This window comes from Lissotriton helveticus, chromosome 4_1, assembly GCF_964261635.1.
Source record: "Lissotriton helveticus chromosome 4_1, aLisHel1.1, whole genome shotgun sequence".
In the NCBI taxonomy this organism is placed as follows: Eukaryota; Metazoa; Chordata; class Amphibia; order Caudata; family Salamandridae; genus Lissotriton; species Lissotriton helveticus.
The window spans coordinates 886,476,618-886,501,539 of record NC_136063.1 but is presented as its reverse complement, the minus strand read 5'-3'; the positions used below and the strand labels follow the sequence as shown (position 1 = coordinate 886,501,539).

Below are 24,922 nucleotides of genomic sequence, written 5' to 3'. Positions count from 1 at the left end.
CGAACTTACACACCCAAACTACTTGAGACAATATTCATGAGGCAAGTAGCACTTTGCAACCCATTGGGAATGGGCAATAACAGAGGGATGGTGGCCTTCTGGGGACAGCAGAGCACCATGTCTGTGTTTTGCTTTTTAAATAAAGCAACTTTTTTTTTTTAAATGGAGCACATTTTCCTTAAAGGTAAACGGAATTCATTTCAAAAACAAAAATGAAACGTTTCAGTTTCATTTTTAGGTTTTGCCTGGCGAAAAGATGCGCTCTGCGCATCTTTTTCGCGCAGGCGAAAACCTGATGAGAACTGTAGTGTGGTTTGGCTCGGCCCTCGTCATTCATTGGCTGGCTCCATAAATGGAGCCTAGCCATTGGATGAGGGGCCTGTCCATCAATGCCGGACCAGATTCGGGGGCGTTCCCAAGATTCTTTGGCTTTTGCCGACGTCACGCGACATCAGCCGAAAGCCGGGAACGCCCCCGAATCTGGTCCGGCCGGGCCGCAAGCAAGCCGGAAGTCCCGCCGCCGCTCTTTCTATGCCAGGGGAAAAGTGCCCGGGAGAAAGGAGTGCGGCTGCCAGCGAGGCCCCGGTGCAGCCTGTCACGTTTGTTGTCATCAAAATAATGGAGGGGGAGAGGGTGGGCGGGAGTGGCAGGTTGGGGTCGCCTATCTGGCATCTTGGTTTGCTGGTTGCTTTAAGACCCAACTGTGTGAGCTAAACTCTACAATAAATGCGGAATGTGGTTCTACTTCACCTCTCCTCCCGTGAGGACAGGCGGCGTGAGCTGATGTCACGTGGTTCTCTGTACAGCACTTATGTCTTGGTCGTATTCCATTAGTTCTCGTTCATGAATTAATTGGCATTATATGTAACCATATTTTGTATAAATAAACTTACTAGACCGCCTGCGTATTCCTAAAGCGGTGCACGCAACGATGAAGTGCGGTATGTTTATTTTATTGTTTTGGGGGACTTAAAGTATTGACTGACACTGGTGAGAATTCTATGATCAGATCAGTCATTCTACTGGCATCATATGCCTCTTTGGGCAATTAAGTAAGTCCTACAGCGTCACTTCCGCTGATGTCCAGTGGGTCTCCGAATCTGTCATTGGTGTTAAAGCTAAAGCCACAAATGAATGCCATTTAAGTAGCAAAACTGCGAAAGACTTTGACCCGCTCTTTGTGCAGGACATATTGTCTCCTATGTCCACAAAACCCTTATTCTGCACTTTGATCCTTTAGAACCCGTTCTTACTTGGAGCCAGTGGTCCAAGTTATCAGTTTGGCAGGATAGCTAGTTAGCTGCCGAGATCTGAGTGTCGCAGCGTTTCTCATGTTTCCCCTTCCCCAGTCAATTACCTGATTATCAGCCTGGATTAAGTTGCTGTAAATTCACATACAGGTTCCGTGTATAGTAATTAGTGTGTCTAAAAGGCGTCTATATCAGGTGTACGCCGGAAGAATATCCGCCTGGCCCTCTTTGGGGTGCGTAACGGTGGCGGGGAGCCAGCCCTGCCTTCATACCCACTCAAGGTTGCGTGCCTCAGCCAGCCGGAAGTGTCTGAAGCCATTGGGCTTGAAAGATGCCGCCTGTGCGATAAGCTTATCACCGGAGGGGCTCGGAACGTTTACTGCCCTGAAGCGACGTGTGGCCGGCTGCACCTGGGAACGTGCAGCCCGCTTTTCGGAAGTTCGTGTGTGTGTGTGTATATTCCCATTCCCTGTTACCTGCTATGCCTTTTATCCTGTGTTTTAAGATTTTTTTTTTCATTCAACCATTCACACCCCAAACACGTTACATTGATATTAAGTCCTGCAGACTTGAGTGCCAAAGGTAGAGGAGGTTTTCATTTAAGAAAAGGGCAACCGATTGAATGTTCAGTGAGCCTTTTTTTTCTCTCGTGTGCCGCTCATTAAAAGCAAGTGATTGCTCAACAGCACATAAATAATGTTCACAATATTGTTCCCATGGCAACTGTGAATTTAAATGTGAACTCTTCCCTCGGCGCGTGGTGTGAAAAAAAGTGTGCGGCCCTCTCACTGTGGTGTCACTGGGTGGGGTAAGCACCGGTTACGTCTCAGTAGTTGATTTTTTTGCTGCTAGGAATATTGCGGAGGTACTTACTGCAGGTAGTAAGTACCATTGATGTTGGTGTTAATGAGTACAAACGGGAGGTAAGGATTGGGTCACGTGTCGAGCAGCGCGTTTGATTGGCGGCTCGCACATGGGCAGCATTCTCTTGGCGCCTGTTAATGCTCATCTGCACGCCTGCGCAGGTGGCGTTGGCGCGGTCCGTTGTGCTGATGGTTGCACCCTACGTTTGTCACAGTAGGTTTGGGTCGCTTTCCTTGCACTGTGGTAGGTGTCTCGCCCAGGTGGTAACGTGACGTACCACATTGTACACTGCCCGGTCATCGCTCCACGCCACCCTTTGGTGATAGTTCTTGCCTGCTTTCTCAGGAGCAAAGTTGTATCTTCCTAGTTTAAGCTAACTCATGGATACAGGACCGACATATATTACAACTTACCTTTGGGAGTCACTTTTTCAGAGCGCCTCTTTCAGGGGCTCGCGCAAAAATGGGAGAGCTGCATTGTGACCAGTTAACTGCACAACACGATTAAACCGGATAAAACCACCCCATTCCTCTGCTGTCTGTAAGATTTCAGTTGCAAATCCTCTCATTTCCAACAATTAGTCGTTTTCTGGTTTTCCCAGAATGAGTAGAGGGCAGTTTTTTGTGAGTTTTAAATCTTTGTGCTCTGGACCGACTTTAAGGGTAAACATTTGAGGGTTGGGATTAAAATCCTCTGCCCTTGAGAGGGCAGAATGTGGCTTCCCATAGTTCCTAGTTAGAACTTTGTTAATGAGTCTTCCACGCTCACTGCCCTGCTCTTGGGTGCCTTTGCAGTTCACACTCAAAATCCCAGAGGCTCCATAAATGGAGCCTAGCCATTGGACGAGGGGCCTGTCCGTCAATGCCGGACCAGATTCGGGGGCGTTCCCGAGATTCTTTGGCTTTTGCCGACGTCACGCGACGTCAGCCGAAAGCCGGGAACGCCCCCGAATCTGGTCCGGCCGGGCCGCAAGCAAGCCGGAAGTCCCGCCGCCGCTCTTTCTATGCCAGGGGAAAAGTGCCCGGGAGAAAGGAGTGCGGCTGCCAGCGAGGCCCCGGTGCAGGAGAGCCCCGCCCGCGGCACCCGAGAAGAGAGCCCAGGCCCCGGCAGAGGAAGGACACCGCAAGCGCCCCCGCCGCCTCCTGGGAGCAGTCCGGTGAGTTTTCAGGTCCTCCGTGTCCCTCCTCCCGCCGTCCCCCCTCCCGCTCTCCCCCCTCCCGTAGTGGTAGAGCTTTATACGGTGCAGATTAGATGTGCGTTGTAGGAGTGCTGGTTAGTGCAAGTACTCGGACTGGTGTGCATTTTGTAAACTCTACCTCTGAACTTCAAGATAAATTTACTCTGCAAATCGGAATCTAAGTGTATTGAGGGAGGCTGATATGACTCAGTACTGAAATACGCTCATGTAGCAGGTTAGGGTAGAAGTGCTTTGTCATGGCTGAGTGGATGACTCACTGCTGCTCGGATACAAGTGTGTACTGCGTGTAGGTGCATTGTGAGATCTATGCGTGTGTTAGCACAAGGAAACCGAGGCATGATGCAAGTCATAATAAAGGCGCATTGAGAGAGCGCTTGGTGGCTTAGTCAAAGACACGTAGGCATAATGACAGACACAGAGGCAAAAGACTGATGCATGTAATCCGAGTGGCATTTAATCTCTCACTGGGAGATCAGTTCCAGCATAGTGCCAAAGGGAGAAAGATGCTGAGGGATGCGTCTAGAAAAGAGACTTGTGAGCAAATTGAGTAAATGGAATGTGATTTGAATGCCTCTTTCAATTTTCACTCATTCCTGTCATGCTCTGACCCTGAATGTAAAACCACTTGCAGAATAGTTGCGAAATATATTTCCCCTCTGTTTAGGGACATTATCCATCTTTATTCCAAATGAAGGTAAGTTCTGCTGTGAAGGTTTTGTTCTTGCCAATGCTGCATCCGTGATACACCAGCTTCAGGGTAAGTAGGCTAAGTGAAAGCCTTGAAATTGATATTGTATCATTGCATCGAAAGACTGGTATCCTGTGGAGTAGTGTGTTTGAGCCAGGAGCATAGGATGAACAATTCTGGGGACAAGGGTCACTAAATAGTGCGGGCCCGTTAGTTATGTTCACTGTGGATCTGAGCGAGATTTCCACTGTTGTTTCGGCACTCAGTAAGGTTGGTGGGAATGTACTAACTGCAGAGCTTTAACCTGTCGCTGCAGTAAAATGTTATACATGGCTTTTAGTTGATGGTGCTTTCTTTGGTTTAGTGAGTGAATAATCTGTTGACATACAAGCGAAGATTGTCATCTGAGGGCCACTAGGTGCAAATCCTAGGAGCCAAAGATACAGCATACACTTGCCAGCCATCTTCTTTTGTGTAGACCTTATTGTGTGTGCTCTTGGTGTTATGTGAATCAAGTAGAAACTTTGAGCTTTCATCTGCCTCAGTTGTGATCATAAACAGTAGAGGTATCACGTGTGCACTGATTGAGCTCTGCTTAGGATCCCTGTACTAGTTCCCACTTCCAGAGTAGCAATTGTCTTAAAATGTAGACTGATTTGTGTTTATGTGGTTGCGTGCATTGTCTGTGTTTACGGCACTTTTGGAAAATATCATTTCTTTCACTGGGCCAAGTGATTATAATGATGCATTGGCACAAAGCTGTCTTGGATCCTAATTTTGAAATGAGAACTAGGATTCAGATGGGTCAGGCTGACAGAGCTCATAGTAGATCCATTGCTGGAGTCAATGAAGGAGTGTTGTGCTGGCTTGTATTGTAAAGCAGAGTCAGGTTGCATTAGTAGAAGCTGTGCTGTGATCTGCTTAGAAATCCTGGTCGGGATGCAGTGCCTGCCTTCTAAGCAGTTTCTTTTTTTTGTAGGTTCATTATTGAATCAGGAATTCAGAGTGGTTGCCCTCAAACTAATGCATAGAACACTTGTTAATGAAAAGGAATCCTACTCCCCCCAAATACTTGGTTAGGACCTTCCAGTTATGAAAGTTCACAGTTCACTGCAGCTCAAGTTTGCAGCACACCACTGCACCAGCCGCACTACTTCCCTACTGACCGTTCTCCACTTCAGCCCGGTCTAAATTACAATTCCTGCTTGTGACCCTTTTTCCTGCTTGTGCTTGTTTTCGTGACCCTGTTGCCTGCTTGTGCCTCCGTGTGCCCCTGTTGCCTGCTTGTGCCTCCGTGTGCCCCTGTTGCCTGCTTGTGCCTCCGTGTGCCCCTGTTGCCTGCTTGTGCCTCAGTTTTCGTGCCCCGTTGCCTGCTTGTGCCTCAGTTTTCGTGCCAATGTTGCCTGCTTGTGCCTCAGTTTTCGTGCCCCTGTTGCCTGCTTGTGCCTCCGTGTGCCCCTGTTGCCTGCTTGTGCCTCCGTGTGCCCCGTTGCCTGCTTGTGCCTCCGTGTGCCCCTGTTGCCTGCTTGTGCCTCCGTGTGCCCCTGTTGCCTGCTTGTGCCTCCGTGTGCCCCTGTTGCCTGCTTGTGCCTCCGTGTGCCCCTGTTGCCTGCTTGTGCCTCCGTGTGCCCCTGTTGCCTGCTTGTGCTGTGTGGGGGTGTGTGGAAGGCTCTGTGTGGGTGTGTGGAGGGCTGTGTGTGTGGGAGCTTTGTGTGGCTGTGTGTGTGGGGGGCTTTGTGTGGCTGTGTGTGTGGGGGGCTCTGTGTGGGTGTGTGTGTGGGGGGGCTCTGTGTGTGTTTGTGTGTGTCATTTGCTAGAGATAAAGCTAGTGGCATTGTAAATGACAATGCCATTTATTTATGTTAAAAAAAACATAAATAAAAATGTCAAGAGCAATGCCAATAGCTCTAACTTTAACAAAGGCAAAACCATTGCATTGTAAATGCTTGTTTAAGAGTAGTCAAGACCACTGCCTGCTCTCAAAAAATGCTTTTGCTGCCAATACCAAAGGGGGAGGGTTCCACTGGGAACTCCTTCCCATATGCAACTGGCTTACCACCTACTTGAAGTAGGCGGTAAACAGTGATTGGTTTGCGACCGCATTCTGGTTGCAAAACAATCATACATCCTTCTGCAACTTCCTATTAGAAAGAGACGCCCTTGGCACGCCCCTTCCTAATAGCGTCTCACAAACCCTGTTTTGCGAGTCGGTAGCAGTTTACTGATTCGCAAAATAGGGTTGATACATGCTACAACACTTTTTAGCAATGGGAAATGGCCTGAATCTCTGGTTGCAGCTGCTAAAAACAGTCAGACATGTGGCCCAAAAGCTTTTATTTGGAATTGAGCAAAGAACATTTCCTGGAAATCTATGCAACTTTGAATGAAATGCTCATAAAGGCGCTCAAGAATGAATGGATAACAGAGGAAACGTGAAGATACATTAGTCAGGACACCCTCAGTCTGAAAGTCTATGTGTTACCTAAAGTTCAAACGAATCTACATAAGGAGCAATTACGGATTTTCGGAATCGGATTCAATGCACCAAACAGTAAGAAATAATGTAGAACACTTTGAAAATGTTTGAATGAAGAGCACGGTCATATATCAAGAATACAACTGCCTTTTTGCCAAAATTGGAAATTGCGAATATCTGTAAAGAAACACAAGTAATCCTTTGTAAATGGAACATAAATCTCATTGATTATTTAAGATTCACTGATTTTTATGTTAAAAACAGTAGAGTTATTTATGATTAATATTAAAGAGCAAGGCTAATAGCATGAAAGACTAAGGCTTACTCACAACATTGACATCAGAGAAATACATTTTTGGGATCTGCAGATCAGCATATAAATTAACTTAACTGAAGTCACAGGGGCCACTCGTAAAAGCATGTTAGAGAATGCAAATTGTACTCCTTTAGAACTCTTTTACATACTGGCACATGCCTTCTTGAATTAGCCCCAAATAATCAACAATTGGAATATTCAAGTAATAATGATGTACAATTAGTGCAAATAGAATAGACCGTTCCCTCTTTGCAGTTTTATTAATAAGGAGGTGGAAGTTTCCAGGACAAATCACAAATGCATGTAGTAGTACCTAAAAGAGTACTACAGCAAAACATTTCGACATACTCCAAAATGCCTTTGTCCACAGACCCCAATGTGTACAGAAAAAATAGTAATGGGCGCAATATGTTGCATTACGAAGGTTCCACAAACCATCACCTAAGGCCATCTGCCTTACTCCTAGCATGCATGAATTGAGCCCATTATAAAGAAACCCACCAAATAAAAACTCGAAGAAAAAATAATGCACACTACGTTCAGAAGTTACCTGAGAAGAATAGTAAAGCAAGACAGAACTGTGCTAAAAAACACAAGAAGGCAACTGCGAGAGATGAAAAAACAGAAAGACAATAAAGGAAGCATGTTTGTTTCTAAGGGCCAGACTATGATGTCGGTCGGAATTGCCTCTGCCCAACATGTTCAGTTTCAGAAATGACCGACCTCGGGTTGGCGGTCCTAAACCGCAATTATGAAGGGATTGCACATGGTATGGTCGCATAGTCCCATTTCCCTATGGGAGCTTGTGTGGCTGTCAGAAACCGGCCACAGCCAAGCTCCCATAGAGAAATGCGAGTTACTGTAAATCTGTTTAATGGGGAACACCATAGCTGCCCCACAGGCCAACAACGTAGGCCGCACAGGGGAGGTGGCCCTGCAGGAGTGCCCCAAAGTCGCTTTCGACAGGCTTTCCATGTTGGACAGCCCGACATGTAAAGCCTGTCAGAAACCGATGTCATAATTCCGACGCTGGAAATGCAGTCCGTAAGGGATAATGTAGCAGTTCCGACTGGCTGACGGGCTCCTTGAGCCCGTCGGAAGCCAGTTGGATTAACCGGATGGTTTGAAACTCCGCCCGCCGTCATTGTAATACTAACCCATAAAAAAGGTTGCGATAAGAGGGAGCAAACCTGACAGACCTCACAGTGCCACAGAATGGTTGGCTATGAAGTCCAAAGTTGGTAACATTACCTAAAGAGCAAAGTGCCCACCTCTTTAATTGGCAAACAAAATAATATTAATACAGCTTCCAGAAGATGCATGTTTTCCATCACCTATTTGCCTGGTGCTGAGGCACAGTCAACTGGAGTCCCAAAGTCCAATAACCATAGAACCTCTGATTGGGAGAAGTGGTAGCAAGGGTACCAGTCTACCCCTGATGTCCCTTAAAATGATGGTCACGTTGAGGGGCCTATATGTCAGTATCCATAGGTCACTAACAAGATTCTATGGTGGCAGAACACACACAGGAATGGAGACACTCACAACAGGCACAGAATAAAGATACTACAGAGTTGACAATTCTCTTCATTATGAAGAGGGATAGTTATAATCATGGAGGCTCTAATCCTTTATCTTCCATTTCCTTCTCTACTACACTAGTGTACATCCTTGGATGTTGAGTGGAACAATTAAAGCCTCTACTGGGTGCTGCACTCAGTACTTATGATTCCCTGATGGCCAGACCTTGCCAGTCAGGTGACCTTCAATTTTCAGTGTGGAGGGTCTCCTTCAATTCTGGGCAGTCATGGGCTTCACATTAGCTTCCGCGCAGGCCCTTCAGTTTGGCTGTCCATCCTGAGTCTGATTTAGTTTCTGATAGTTATGCAAAATATCTCTAGAAGAATGACCACCCATTACAAAAATGTTCATCTCAAGCAGGAAATGAGGGATATAACCTTTTCACCTTTGCAGGGGAGCAGCAAATACTTCAAAGGGCAAGTAGGTTTCCATCCACCATCTGCTGAGACAGTTGTTCCGGGGACAGGTTCAAGACATTGTGTATGCACAGGCTCTATCGCTCTTCGTGGATCCTGAGCAGCCTTACATTAGCAGTCCACCATTAAAAAGCCTTTCCCAATTATTGATTACGCTGTAGCCATTGCCGGTCCATAAATAGTCTGGGATGAGGTGACGCTAGTCACCCACATTATTATTGATGTACTTAGGATGCTCAGTTGTCCAAAAATATTCAATGGCATTAGAACACCGAGTCACAAAGACCTGCAGGTGTATTTCATCCTAACAAAGCCTTCCACTTAGTTGTCACCCACAATTGCAAGGCAAATGCTGTGAGATGCTCAAAGGCGACCTTTTGTGAAAGGAAACACTATGGCAAGGCTAATATGTGAATCGTTTGTCAATAGAGAGCTTACCCTTGATAATAAATTCATGAGAGGGTTGTGTGAAGTTGCAGAGACACTTTCTTCCAAAAAGTTCATAAAGTGATTTCGAAAGCTTCGTAAGGGTCATGAAGGTCAGAAAAAGTTGTGAAGATTCGAAAAATAAAATTGTGAGGGAGAAAGTCCCAGAAAGATAGTTTTTTTTTAGTTGAAACCTCCTAATAGAAATAGATCTAATTTTAACAAGAGAATTTTCTGTCATTAATAAAGCTTGTGGGAAAATATGTCCAAAAACGTTTTTTGTGATTTTTTCTCTCAGCTGTTGTTTCTCCATTGTCAAAAACGTTACCACTCTTCGAAACTACAAAAGTAAACTACTTGACCAAACTTTATTCCGAATTATGATTTAATTAAAAGTATAATTGCGCTCTTCTCTAAATCATGGCATCTTTCAAAGATTCGCTCTGTGGCCGTAATTGCACCATGGTATGCGGTGCAACATTTATCATACCCAATAAAATTCGACACCGCAAATATCTGAATCCATTGAGTATGATAAATGATAGTTATTCAGAATTTTGCCCGGAAAATGGGGAATAGAATCCAGAGATTGGTGCTTTCCGGGTGAAATCTGCTGTATAAACAAATGATGGACGGAATGCTGAACAAATCAAACATTCACCCCTAGTCACAGATCTGGGTTAAATCCATTGTACTTTAGCTCACTTATCCACCCCAGTTCAGATCCAGCCATATGCAATCAGTCTTGACCCTCCGCTTCATGGGAACAGTCCAGCCCGAACTCCCAAGCAAGGATCTTCCTGGACTGGAAACAAGCATCCTGTGACCAGTTTCAAGGTATCACCTCTCATCCGTAAGGCTAGCTTCAATCCAGTGGCACAGCGAGCAAGGGACCCCATCTGGGCATACCAATCCACTTAAGGGGATAAATCCTGTGCAAAAAAATGGTGGACGGAGGTAAATGTGTGGACAGGGAGCCCACCAATCCTGCTTTGCTTTCCCCAGGCCTGCACGTTGAGATAACCAATTGTTGATGCTTGACTTAGTGAGTTTTCCATTCTTGAAAATCACTGCTATCTGGAAACTGAGTCTCAAGCAGAGAATAACTTTGTCTATCTTTTGTGGGTCATATAGAGTTTGCCGGAGCACCGTTCTTAATCAATGGTACTTTTGACCCGCCAAACTCACAGTTCACCAGCACAGCTCAGAGTCCAAGGAAGTACGGGGTTTCCAACAGCAGAGCATCACCTGGCTCTGCTGTCTGAAACCACTGACCTGATGGCCCATCTGCCACAGGCCTATCAGGCTACAGCGGTGGTCATGCAGTTCAAATTAAGGTGGGGTGGCTATCATTGGAGTTTCTAGGCAAGTACCGCCACCCATAACATGGTGGTACTGGGTATTGAATATCATGCAATGGCCCCCAGTTGCATGGAGAAAGCTTACGGCACAGGGCTCTCATTGTTAGTTCCATTGAAGAAAAACATTTGCTGAATGGGCCCATGAAACATGGCTCCAGCTCTGCAAAGCTCAGCTAGTCTGGCAGTGATCTCTAAATGTGTCAGGCAGCCCTCCTCCAGGGGTCGAAGGCCATGAGCCGCTCTGATTTGGCAGGCGGGCCATTCACCGGGGTCTGAATGAGCTTCTTTCGAGCCTTTGTAACCAAATGTTGGCTAATCTAGTCCTTTTTTGGATTCAAAGAGCTCCACTGTCCAAGAGCTTTCCGGGAGAGTTTATTTCTGAGATGATGAAGGACATTGATGAAGGTACTCCTCAAAAGAATTATTTATCCCCTTAAAAGTAACACTGCTTTTGTTGGTGCTCAATTCTCCCTCAGAGGCGCTTTAATGACCCTCTTTGGAAAATCCATGACAGAACTGATGCGATCATGTTGGGATCATTTAGAGCAACTGAGGTTGTGGTGTCAGTGAGACCTTCAATGGTGTCTCTAGTCGTTCAGGCATCTCGGCCCACTTGACACACTATCAAGCTGTTCTAACTTTGACCATTCACTAATTAATATTTCATATATTTAGCTTTCTTGTTATTGCATATCTATTCTCCCTGCTTATTTTCTTTGTCCTTCCCTTTGGGGCTTCCTATCATACATTTGTACACTCCAACCTGTCCCTTGTTTCCATTTCCATTGATATATTAGAATGTAGCTTTGTGTGATGAGCCTTAACTTCAGAAGGAGCCAGTGAAGAGCTGAATAAAGACTCACTTTCACCTACCAGTGTACTGTCACCACTTCCTAAGCATACTCTAAATGTAATGTGCCTATGTCTGACAGGTGGAAAAGGTGATAATATTAGAAAATCTTCATGACAACAAGAGCAGAAAGAAACATTTGAAATTTAGTGTCTTGTGAAACAGTTGATTGACTGACACTCGCAGGGATGAAATTATGATCCCACTTACTAGTCCGTGTGGGAGAGGGTAGCTGGGAGTGGGGTTATGTTTTCCAAATTCAGCCAAGTTCTTCTACTTCTACGCGACTGTCTCCATGACCAATGCACATTTAACCTGAATATTTAGTCTTGTTTGTGGCTGCTTTCTGATTCTGAGGCACTGTGGGTGATATTGTATGGATATCAATACAGAGGTTGCCAGGGGCAGCAACACCCACGCCTGGTTTGCCCTTTAGTGTCCCTGGCACTTCCCTGGGTAGATTTAGTGTCTGGGGTATGAAGGCTGAAGCAAGAATGAAAATACATGGCTGTTAAAAGCCATGTTTGCTTCCTCGAGTTTCTATCCGTTTCAGGTCCCCTAACGCCCAAACATCATATATGAGGCTGCTGAGAGGATTTGAGTGGGACCGTAGGTGAACCCCGTTGGTCAGAAGGTGAGGGATGGCACTTCCACTAAGCTGGCATATAGGTGAATTCACAACTAAAGGTATTCCTCTGTTGGCTATCGATAAAAGGCCCCTGGATAGAATAACACCTGTTCCGTTGAAGTTTTGTAAACTGGCTGAAATCTGATAATCACATGCATATTTTTCTCCTCAGGTGCATAATGGACTGGCAACTTATGCAACGTGGACCTTCATCGCCAGCCTCATTAACTTCGGCCTAGTGCTAAAATATGAAGGCAAAGTGGATGACTTTATTGCAAGCATAATAGTGCTGTGCTCCGTGCTCTTTGGGTTCCTGACATGGTATGGTGTTTTTTCTTTTGTAAAACAATGCTTTGCCACTGAACACATTTTGAAAAACTGAGAGTGCGGCAGCACTTGTACCAGAACAGTTTATTGATTTACATCGTATACAAATAATTTTCAGTAGCTTAACTTGTCCATTGTAAGAAATCATGTAAACTTCATTGCTCCGGGAATGATTTTTTCGAAAAGTGTGGCTATCCTAAAATAAGAGGACCGCATTGTATGGACACTGCACCAGGCAAAGATTGTTTATCTACACATTCAACATGGAAAACGTTTGAGATCCTCTCATCAAGCCTGAAAGCAAAGTGTGCATTAATAGTAGATGTACTTGGAAGGGGAAGTAAATAATTCTTTCAAGCAGTGTAAGTACCATCACATGTGTGTATTAGTGGTAACTTTTTTTTTAAAGTTTAGAAAGCTTTATTTAAAAGAAATATGCAACGTAAAACATCATTACAGAAGAAGTGATACAAAAGAAAAAATAGGGCATCTGATAAATATAAACAATAGAACTGCAAACCCCAAAAAGGGGAAAAGAAATATACCAATAAACAGAGCTTTTGTGGGTATTTTGTCATAGGTGGAAAGAAGGAAAAAGAAAAGAGAGGAAAGAAAAGAAAAGGAAAAAAGGGAAAAAGAGAGGAAAAAGGGCAACCTAGAGTATAAAATCAATACAAAAAGTTACCAAAATTACAATATGAAAGAGAGGAGGACTATAAAAGTAATCAGGAAACAGATCTGGAATGGTAATCAGTTAAAGGTAACCATAACAAGTCTCGTTTGATTAATAAGGGTACAGTTGTAGCATAAGCACGATCAAGTCTGTGGTGATGACAAAGCAAATTCCACCAAGCATTATACGAATTAGTGGTAACTTAATCTGTATTGTAGCCTTTCCAGGACGCCAAGGCACGACCCACACCAAACTGTTGATTTTTAGGTTGTTTATTAATAAATGCTTGACAAATGAAAGTCGGCAAGCTGCATTTGCCCAATCCTTCGTCTGAGCCTTCCTCTGTAGACAGAGATTTCTTGAGGTCTTCTCCTTGGTCCTCTCTTAATGGTTGAATGGCACCCTCTGGGAAAAAGAAGTTGAGGCTTTGGGTATCTGACAGACACAGTACAAAACCTTCACCAATGTCACCACAAAGTGTTTGTCACTGCTCTAACTTCCCCTCTTAAAGGCAGCTCTGATACGTCTCATAACCTGACTCAGTATCAATGGTGGGGAAAGGGGTTTTTCACACCTGCTCCGTTCAGCATTGACCAACATACCTAAGGCCTGTGATGCTCATAGTAGTTCCCCTCACGGACGAGGATTTTAAACAACTTTGTGCCCAAAAGGGTAAGTCTAATTACGTCAGTCAAAACATAGAAAATAAAACGGTCCCGAAAGATCTCTTGGACCTGGCTGCAGTGCATGCCAAGAGATTATTATGCTGCTACCAAGTGCGTCCGTGTTTTCAACCACCATGCAAAAGAGAGTGCCCCTCATTGGTCACGTGCCGGAAGCCGCAACTCTTTTGCAGGTTCACGGCTGCATCGTCCTTCTTGCCTTTCCCTGGGTACTTGAAGATATCGTCGGTTCATAGGAATCGCTTCTCCCAGCCTCCACCTGATGCATTTGACCCTGTGGTCCTAGCCACGCTGGCCACAGTCTCTAACTCAGCTACTTCCGGCAGGGTCGGATTGGGATCACAATTTGGCCCAGGCACTGATGAAAAAGTCGCCCACATTTGCGGGGCGTGGCCCACATTCGCGGGCGTGGCCCACCTTCACGGGCATGGCCCGCATTTGCGGCTGTGCCCTTTCATGAAACACAAGGAATGTAGGTGGGAGAATATTGTTCTTCGGAAGGACACAGTGCCTAGGTGACAATGTCCTACAAGCTGAGCACCTGGAAAATAGCCAGGCCCCTTTCTATTACCAAAATATTCCCAGCCCTCCAGCGCAGGAGCATTTGAAAACAGTGAGGCCCCTTTCTCTTACAGCAGCGCTCTAGCTGTTGGCTGCCTCTCGCCCCTCCCTCTTTACAGGTCATAAATGGTCACCATCTTCCGACCGCGCAGCGGGCGCGCCAAAGGCAAGCCCGTCTGCGCCCGTCCGCGACGGGCCGGGACCAGGGGCTCCAACCCTTGGCCAAAATCCTACCCATGTCTATAACTCCACCTCACTACGTCAACTACGAGCCCAAGTCGCCCCTCTTTTTCTTAATTCATGGAACCCCACAATAAAACACTTCTCATGTCAGCACTGTGCCTTCCGACCCCCCTCCCTCATCTCTGCACCTAAGTACCATATGCTCCTGGCAAATTGCAGGTCCCTTCCTAAGCACTCCACGGAGATCTGTCTACTTCTATCTGAGAGGGAACCAGATGCGCTGTTCCTTACGGAAACTTGGCTCCACTCAGACTCGGACCCCGATATCATACAAACACTCCCCACAGGGTACCAGATACATCGAGTGGACCGCCCGATTGGGAAAGGTGGAGGTATTGCGATTATACATAAAGATCGCTATAAATGCCGTAGTAATCCCAACTATCTGCCTAGTTGCGAAAACCTATCCTTCTCACTAGATTTGTCCCCTACATGCTCCTTTTCAGGGACTCTTATATACCGACCACCTGGCAGCTCAGGTAATTTTATTAACAGTCTCCCCTCTTCCATAGCTAATGGAGTCTGCAGCCTCCCAAATTACACTCTGCTGGGGGATTTAAACGTTCATCTGGACGATCCTTCGGACCCTGCTGCCACGGAACTACTAAACTGCCTAGAAGCATTAGGACTCTCCCAGCATGTTGAAGAACCCACTCACTCTAAGGGACATCTTCTAGACCCCATATTTAGTAATTGTACACAGCTCAAAGTTAATTCCCCCATCCCTCTCCCCTGGTCCGACCATTTTCTGATCCCATTCACATGGTCTCCACAAATTTTACACTCTGCTTCCCCCCTGATATCCTATAGAGACCGTAAATGGTCAAGGCTCAATCACACACAATGGGCCACCATTCTAGAAACCTCCACTCCAGTATGTAACGCTGACCCTACAGTCAGTAATGATAACTTTAATAAATGGATCTGTTATTCTCTGGACTGTATTCTCCCAATTACAAATCTTAAATTGAAACACAAACCAAGAAATGCACCCTGGTATACTCAAGATCTCCATGATATGAAAAAAGAATGCAGGAAACTGGAAAGGAAATGGCGCCTCGATTATTCATCATCAAACAAAGATGCTTATCGATTGGCTATAAAACTTTATAAAACCAACATAAAAACTGCTCAATCTATCTACTACGACAACAAAATAAATGCGGCGGCATCACAACCAAAAGAAATTTATCGAATAGCTAAATCTCTTCTAAAAATTCCGGATAAACTACCAGACCCTCTTACTGCCCAAACCCGTTGCAACGAACAGGCAGAATACTTTCATAGTAAAATAGCCACAATTTATGCATCCTTCCCTCTCGTCCCTTCTACTCAAACGGGTCTACTGGATACAGTTTCACCCCTTCCGGTTGCCCTGGAGGCCTTTACACCATTAGAACCCACGCTGCTTGAATCCATAATGCTCCAGGTGAAATCTGGATCCCCTGACGACCCAGCCCCCGCACAATCCTTGAGGTCTGTCACATCCTCCATTCTGCCTATAATCTCTAACTTAATCAATGCCTCCCTATCGTCAGGCATTGTTCCACCAAGGTGGAAACAAGCAACGGTAAGAGCTCTTTTAAAAAAAGCCAATTTGGACCGGTCAAACCCTGGAAACTACCGTCCAATCTCCTTACTGCCATGGATAAGTAAGCTTGCAGAGAAATATGTAAACACCATTCTTACAGAATTTCTAGAAAGTAACAACTTATTGGACATATCGCAAACCGGGTTTCGACCCATGCATGGGACCGAAACAGCGCTTCTGGCCGTGACGGAAGGAGCTAGAATGATTGCGGACGTAGGCGGCACTGCAGCTATCATTCTGCTGGACCTCAGTGCCGCCTTCGATACCGTAAATCATGACATCCTTCTTCAGAGGATCTCAGAACTCGGAATCGGTTCAGGGGTAAAGGCATGGATTCACTCCTTTTTATCAGACCGATCTTTCTGAGTCTGTGAGGGAAGTGTTACATCGTCCAACAAAGCACTCAGTTGTGGGGTTCCTCAGGGCTCTTCCCTGAGCCCCACACTGTTTAATATTTACATGCGACCCCTTGCCGAGATTGTCCGCCCTTTCGGTGTCCAAATTGTATCATACGCTGACGACACCCAGCTGGTGGTAACATTGAATCATCCATCAACCCAGCCAAGTAACCTAATGGGCTGCATGGAAGCAATTGGCACCTGGATGACCCAGTCATATCTAAAATTAAACGGAGACAAAACGTAGCTGATGATATTGGGCAACGCTCCGACAAAATCCATAGACTCCATTTGGCCATCCTCACTAGGTCCTGCTCCCGAACCCAAGGACACCATCAAAAGCTTGGGAATCTGGATGGACAAATCACTCACATTTAGTCAACAAGCAGTCAAACTTTCTGCTACTTGCCTAACCATCCTTAGGCTTATCCGCAAGATCCTCCCACTCCTTCCTTCAAAAGCAAAACAAATCATGATTCAAGGGCTAATCTTGTCCCGTTTGGACTTCGGAAACGCCCTTTACTTGGGAGCACCGAAATCAACCATCAATAAACTTCAGGTAATTCAGAATTGCGCTGCTCGTACCCTTTTAGAAATTCCTCGTCGCCAGTCGGTGGAAGCAGAACTAAAAACAAACCTCCACTGGCTACCTATCAAGGCAAGAATCGAATTTAAAAGCTTGTGCATTGCTCACCGCGCCTTCTGGAGGAAAGGAGCAGCCTTAAATCACACCCTGATCAACCCATATAATCCCACCAGACAACTCAGATCGATGCATGCCTTCCGAGTAAACATTCCCAGGTTCCAAAGAGCGAGGTGTGGAGGACGAACTTTCTCTGTAAACTCGGCCAGACTTTGGAACTCTCTCCCCCTATCCCTCCGCTCCGAGCCCAACCTTCTCTCATTTCGGAAAAAACTGAAGACTTTCTTATTCAGTAGATAAAAGCAGGGTCCTTCTTTTATACACTCATGCAATCCACCAGCGCTAGGACGCCTACGGGTAACTATCGCGCTCTATAAAAACCACTCCAATCCAATTCAAATATTCCCCAGCTCTCCAGCGCAGGAGCACCTGAAAACAGTGAGGCCCCTTTCTCTTAAACAAGCATTTACAATGCAACGGTCTCGCCTTTGCAAACGTTAGAGCTAATGGCATTGTAAATGACAAAATTTGTATTTATGTGTTGGTTTTGAAAATAGATAAATAAATGGCATTGTCATTTATAATGCCAAGAGCTTAATCTCTCGCAAATGCGAGACCTATTGCATTTGCGCACACGCACACACACACACACACACAGCTACACACACACAGCCACACACACACAGCCACACACACACACACACACACACAGAGCCGCACACACACATACACACACATACATACATACACATACACACACATACACACACACGCACACACACATGCACACCCACATACACACACATACATACACACACATACACACACAGAGCCACACACACACACACACAGAGCCACACACACACAGCCACACACACAGAGCCACACACAACACAAGAACAGTACCGGCCCCACAGGACTGTGGAGCACTCCAGGAACTGCCCAACAACTGTGGAGTGGCCCGCTGCGAGACGGGGCCGCTCTGACTCTTCCTCCCCAACACGGACTATGTTGAACCACAATCACCGGCTCTCCTCAGGCTGCTCCTCCAGTGGGGGTTCAATTGCTGTCTGGGCTCTTGGACGGCTGCACGCGGGGCTGACATGCGGCGGGGGCAGGCACCGACAATGTGCCTCATGCCCCCTCCGCGTTACCTCTCCACAGGCTGCTGCAGTTGCGGGGCTCTCCCTACTCGTGGGAGCCCCGCCTCGCCAGGGCCACGTTTCACCCGGTCCATCTCCGGACCGGGACTTAGTGTGGAGCTAGCGGGGCTCTCGGCTGCCGTCTCCTGCACTTCCGGACGGATTTCAGGCCCCGCCCACGTCATGGGCAGGAGCTGCCTGACGTCCGATTTGGACACACGCTTTGAATTGACGTGGACCCCATGCGATCTTGGCGAACAACGCTTGCTATTGTCCGGGTAATTTTTCCAAAAGGGGTGAAATCAAGTGGTTTTCTCAGCCCACACAGACTCTGTGGTTGAATTTTGGGAGTTATGACTTTAAATAGAAAGTAAGTGGACAGTAAATAGAAAGAATAACTTAATAGTCAACCCTATACCGTCCGATAGTACATTTGTTTTTAAATTAAGCTTTTAGCGCTATTTATGTTGTGTTTAGTAAGACAATATTCACGATCGCCCAGTTAAATGTCTATATGTGAACTTTACAAAGAATGTTGATTGCAGTTAGAATATACTCTAATCCAGCTAGCACCTCCACTCTACACCTTCTCCCTCTAGCCGCACATCAAACCTCACAATATGCTAGTTAAGTAAATCATCATAGTGACAATACAACACAAAGCATTTCTTTTTTGCGAAATTAAGAGCCCGTCAGATACAGAAATGCGTTAATACAAAGAGCTCTCTGCCATTTTGAAACGCTACTGACTCGCAGCAGTCCATAAAGATCTGTATTGTGCGGTAGAAAGGTGCTGCCTCGCGCTGGCTCTAGGGCGATGGTCGCTGCTCACGCTCCGCCGTCTCCAACTGGTGAGTGCACGCTCTTGTTGCCGCTTGTCCGAGGGAGGGAGGGAGGGGATGCACTTCTCGCGTTCCCCTCTTTGTGGTCCGGAGTCCTGGGCTGGCGCTACCCGTTATTCTGCGTGGCGTGACCACGGAGCTACTGTTCTTTTGACGCCGCTTTGGAGCTCTCAATACTTCCCCTTTCAGCCCCACTGCCTGCGGCTCTGCCCGAACCCAGGACAGGGTGGGTGTGCGAGAAGAGAGAGTGGCCAGCGGGGATGCAAACAAGTCGGCCTGGAGCGCATAACAGCCTCGGAAGAGACACGGGAGGGCAGGAGCGTGACGCCGTGAGCGTGCACGTTGACTTTGGTGTTCCCTGCGGCTCGAGACAGTAGCGGCACTTGCAGTCTTCGCCGTTTCTTTGAAGCGCGTTCACAGACCGGTGTCTGCTCGTGCACCGGTCTGTTCCACTGTGAAGCACGTTCACAGACCTGAATCGGCTCGTGCCCAGGTCTGTCTCCCTTGGGAGGAAACATGGCGACTATAAGTCTCGTTGGTGCAGCGCTTCGCGCTGCAACGCCAGCGAGACTAAAAATGATTCCCCAGCCCTACAGCGCAGGAGCACCTGAAAACAGCGAGGCCTCTTTCTATTAAAAAATGATTCCCGAGCCCTCCAGCGCAGGAGCACCTGAAAACCGCGAGGCCCCTTTCTATTAAAAAATTATTCCCCAGCCTTCCTGCGCAGGAGCACCTGAAAACAGGGAGGCCCCAGCTATTGGTAAATTACTCAGCCCTCCCCAGCCCTTCAGTGCCTCAGGGCAATGGTGTGGCAGTAGAGGGGCTAAAGCAAAAACACAGCTTCTGGGCCATCCATGGGGGTGGGGGGGGGGGGGGCAGGCTAAGGTGAAGATGGTCAGAGTTCCCCACATCACCTGGCCCCCACAGTGAGACCCATTCTTCCTCCCCATTATGCCCTGAATACAGGGCAGTGGGCGAGGTGTTAAAGCAAACACTGTTTCTGGGCTGCGTGGGCCACAGAGGGGCCCGAGGTGAAAATGGCTCATAGGCCTGAGCAACACTTGGCCCCCTGGGAGGTCCATTCTGGCACACAATCACCCCTACCCAGCCCACCATCAGCATGATTGCTTGGCAGGGCAGGGAGTCAAGGAGAGGCCACAGCTGATCATCGTGGTCAGGCCGCACAGCGAAGCTGCTTTCCTCTCCCTGTCAGTGCTCTCTGTGGACTGGTAAAGAGGGAAAAACCAGCCCAAGGAGTGCACTGAGACACCGGCCCTTCGGCCCATGCCCGAGTGCCCGCAGTGCCAATCCGCCCGTGAATTCCGGTTGCTCTTCTCCATGTCCCTGTCCAACTTGTTCCTCCTCTACGTCCTCACATCACAATGGTACCTCTGTCTTCCTTCCAGATCACGTACATCCTGCCCTTTTTCCGCAAGCCCCTGAGCCTGCTGCAATAGGTGAGGGGGCGAGATGTACAAAACGACAAAAACACCGGTCCAAATGTTCTCAGTGCCCCTGGGGTACCACCCAGTGTCAACCATGCCCGACCTATCACAGCAACGTAAAAAGGAAGCAATGTCTGTGGGCACCTGAGATTGGGAACCTGCTGCCTTCAAAACGAGAAGATAGCTACCAACATTGGACTGGCCACTGTAACTGGGCCGACAGTTTCTGATTGGATTGCAAACTCTCTACCATAAAGAAGCGATGAACTGCCATTGAAACACGGTGGCTGCTAATGAGCTCAGCCTAGACAGACCTTATCAGAAGGCGCTGGCATTAGTGCATCATTCTAGGGAGCTACATCATACAATACTGAGGTGGTAGTTACAAGCTCGAAGTGGGGCTATACCAATATGAGTGAGGCTGCACAGAACTCTCAGACTGTCTTGCTGCTGGCCAGATGCATACCCTGCTGCAGTGAGAAATCCATTCCAGAGCAGGCTGTTCCTTGTGACCTTTTGCAGGAAGATGAATGTTAGGAAACAAAACATTTTGCAAGCCTCCATAGCCAAGGAGGGGTAACTCATGGTAGGACATAGGCAGGATCCTTAACTTTGAATTGATGGGCTTCACTCATGCCAGATACTTCCGGCCTCTGCTACTGCCCTTCCCATTGCAACCCAGTGCTTTCCACCACCAACCACCTTCTCCAGACCCACTCAATAGATCAATAGATAAACAGAAACACCTAGCTTGCTGTCCCCTGCCCCGGTGTCCATCCTGCACTGTGGCTGCTCAAAGAGGAGGGAGTTTCTTGGTGCTGCTCAGAATGCTTCCACTCAGCTTCTCTCCTTACCTCTGTATGGCTTCTCTTACAACTAGCGAAGACCTATAACTACTATTCTAAATCTAAGCTCTAGATGTGAGCACAGGCCAGTGGATAACTGGGAAGCCAACGCCACCATCCTCTGGCGTCTCCTCACCCACCATGCTTGCTGTGTTTTTAAGATGATCTGCCTGTTTTGCAATGCACGGATGCTTCGATGTCAATGCCTAAGATGTAATACAGCATGTCAAAAGATAGAAGAACCATCCCTATTCACAAGTATGCAACCACTGCCAAACAAATGCCAATGGCGAGCCTTCAAAGGAGGCAGTACTCCATACAGGCACCCCCCCCCCCCTGTCTTGTGTGGCAGCCTGGAATGAGGCACTTCCCGGGCCAGCTCACAGCCGAACCCGCGCACTTCACAGGTCTTTAAAAGACCTTGTGCATGTTAATTGGGCTTTGTTGTTGTTTCACCCCTTCTAAGAGCCCCTGCAGCTCGACTCTGCCGATTGCCTAAAGATCCAGCCCCCCCCCGAATTTTTTTCTTAGCCCCCCCGAAATGTGACTCTAGTTGCGCCTCTGACTCCATACATCATGTATTGGCACTTTCAAGTGGCTGTAGTGTGGGCTGTTCCAAAATTTGTATCACAGTTCAATCAAGCAATGGTTGGCCCATTGCCCCTCCCTCTGCATTTTTTTGTGTGTTGATGCCATTATCTCTGCAACCGTGAAAACTCTCTCTAGCCCAACCTAAGTATATTCAGTGAGCTGTTGCGCCACTCTGTCTATATTATATTCTGTTGATGACAATTGTTGTAAAACCTGTTTCTATTTGGACCTAAAAAATGCCACTATATGGAGGGGGTGATGACATTGTAACAGTACCGTCCTGAATAGTTTCGTCTTGTGAAATTCGTGGCAATTATCTAAAACATTTTCATCACGTTTGTGTTATTTTTGCAGTAAGCATACCATCCCTAGTGTCAGTGTAGAACTTCAACCTACAATTAAAATGTATATAAAGCTATATAAATAATAATAAAAAACATTGCTATTACAGCAGATTTTTTAAATACCTTGAACTTCATATAGCTGTAATAATAGCTTACTATTAAGTACGATCAAATCTGATTTAAGGCGGTTTATTATTTAACATAAAACAGTAGGACATGATTGAAACTAATGGATGCTTTTTCCAATTCCTATTGGATTGTAAGGTATTGCTGTGGTTGCCCTCCAGAGATAAAGTAACATTTAATATTCATTGGGGTGGGTGAAATTTCCATTTTTCCCATTCGCAGCTTCGTTTGCCCTTCTGTGCTAACTAAAGTAACATTTAATGTAAATCTGGGGAGGGTGATTTTGCAGGTTTCCCCCATTATTAACACTGGTAATTTTCCTGAAAATTAGTCATATTGCTCTAAATACGCTTAAGTGGTCTTCTGGGTGAAAATTGTATGTAGGATATGCTCATGCCTGCGAAAATCACATAAAATAACTGCTCAGTGTATTTCCCATAGGTTTCTACAGTACCACGGTGAACTTGGTTACATCAGAGCAAGTAGCCTTAGCACACATCCAGTTTCACGGTTCCTCTGACGCATTTTCTGCTCTAACCAGCTTCAAATTGAATGAAAGTTAAGTGAAAAAGTGTAAGTTGGAAGACACAGAAAAATTACATGCAACTGGTCAAATTCAGTAAGCAGGATGTATGCGATCATACACTCCTTTATCATCATATAAAAGTAATCTGCGACTAGGGGAACTTTTTCCTAGCATGTTCCATCTAAATGCCACAGGGAGGCAGCATTGGATAAGTAATAAATATGTTCCACCACAAATATAAAGGATGGTTGTTTGCGAGAAAAATAGGAAAAGTTGGCTCCCCCTGTGGCATCCTTAGTTAGGGAATTGGAGTAGGTCAGACTGGAATATCGTAATGGGACTGACAGTACAGCCCGCCAACATTATTTAACAACCCAACGTCGGCTGTATGATGTCAGCAACGAGGCTGGTGGACTGCTTGCTTTGTTTAGCCGGAGAGAGGTAGACGCTAGGTGAATGGCTGAGCTGATCAAGGACGCCGGGGAAAAGATTATACAGCCCGGGGAAAAGATTCTTTAGCCGACAGATTGTACACAAGAGTTCCCAGCCTACAACCACACATCGGGCAAGATGGCGCAGAGTAACCAGTCCAAAGTAAGAGCAAATGGCCACTTTATTAGGACAGGCACGCAGATTGGAAATGTATTAACATTACAACAATTGATCAAAACCTCACTTATAGTCTTTTCTCCTGGCCCTTGCACCCTTAAACCTCCCCCTAACAAGAACAGTCACCAAGCCATCATCCAAACATTCATTCCTCACCATCCTTCCATTCGCTTCCCTTCACACGTGAGCCATCTATTGCTCCTCTGTATTCCCCCCGCCATGACGTCCCTGCAAGACCCCCAAACCTCTCGCCCTGTTGCAAGCTCTTGCAATCCACTACCATGGGAGGCCAAGAGGAGTGGCCATCGTTCTGGAGAACAGCCAATTTGAAAACGAGTCTGCCATTGAGCCAGGAGGGGGCGTTTCAGAGATACAGCGAACAATTTGAACACCAACAGTCCATAAAGTCCAGAGATATTTTTTTTTGTTGGAGCCCCACTGCACCAAGTAAGTGTGAAGGGAAGAGGGAGGGCTGCTCTTTTCGTTCAATTGAGAGTGAAAGCAATGTTGAAGCTGGAGGGATCATCAGAAATGTGAACGCGAGATATGGTAATTCTCTCAAAAGGCCCACACAACGGTAGGCGGTCGATCATGATGGATCCATTGTGCCACACAGGTGCTTTCAGGTGTAAGAAGCTATCTTCCTTCACAAGAGCGTTAGTGGATTTCCAGACCGCATGCATTTCTAACAATATGGGGTTGCACGGGTCTTATGACGTCCGTGGTCCCACATAGATACCCAATCAATCAATCAATCATCGCATTTATATAGCGCGCTACTCACCCAGAGGGTCTCAAGGCGCTGGGGGGGTCCGCTACTGCTCGAACAGCCAGGTCTTGAGTAGCTTCCTGAAGGTGAGGTGGTCCTGGGTCAGGCGGAGGTGGGTGGGGAGGGAGTTCCATGTCTTGGCGGCGAGGTAGGAGAAGGACCGTCCCCCTGTGGTGGCTCTTCGGATGCGGGGGACGGCGGCGAGGGCGTGGCTGGTCGATCGAAGCTGGCGTTTGGGAGCGTAGAAGTTGAGGCGGCTGTTGAGGTATCCTGGGCCTTGGTTGTGTAGGGCTTTGTGTGCGTGGGTGAGGAGACGGAAGGTGATTCTCTTGCTGACCGGGAGCCAGTGCAGGTCTCTCAGGTGTCCGGAGATGTGGCTGCGACGGGGGATGTCCAGGATGAGTCGCGCTGAGGCGTTCTGGATCCGCTGGAGTCTCTTTTGGAGTTTGGCGGTGGTTCCGGCGTAGAGGGAGTTGCCGTAGTCCAGACGGCTGGTGACGAGGGCCTGGG

At 46.9% G+C, this 24,922-nt stretch overlaps 1 protein-coding gene across 2 annotated transcripts in view; it reads left to right on the top strand.

Annotated features, from left to right (window-relative positions):
- Positions 1–24,922, top strand: part of LOC144828906 (uncharacterized) — a 181,173-nt gene that overhangs the window by 133,567 nt on the left and 22,684 nt on the right. For both annotated transcript variants that reach the window (XR_013610556.1, XM_078687514.1), the window contains exon 5: positions 12,227–12,375. Coding sequence is in view for 1 of the 2 variants with exons in the window: in XM_078687514.1 (XP_078543640.1) it covers positions 12,227–12,375 (149 nt within the window). In the remaining variant the exon portion in view is untranslated. The remainder of the gene's footprint in view (positions 1–12,226; positions 12,376–24,922) is intronic.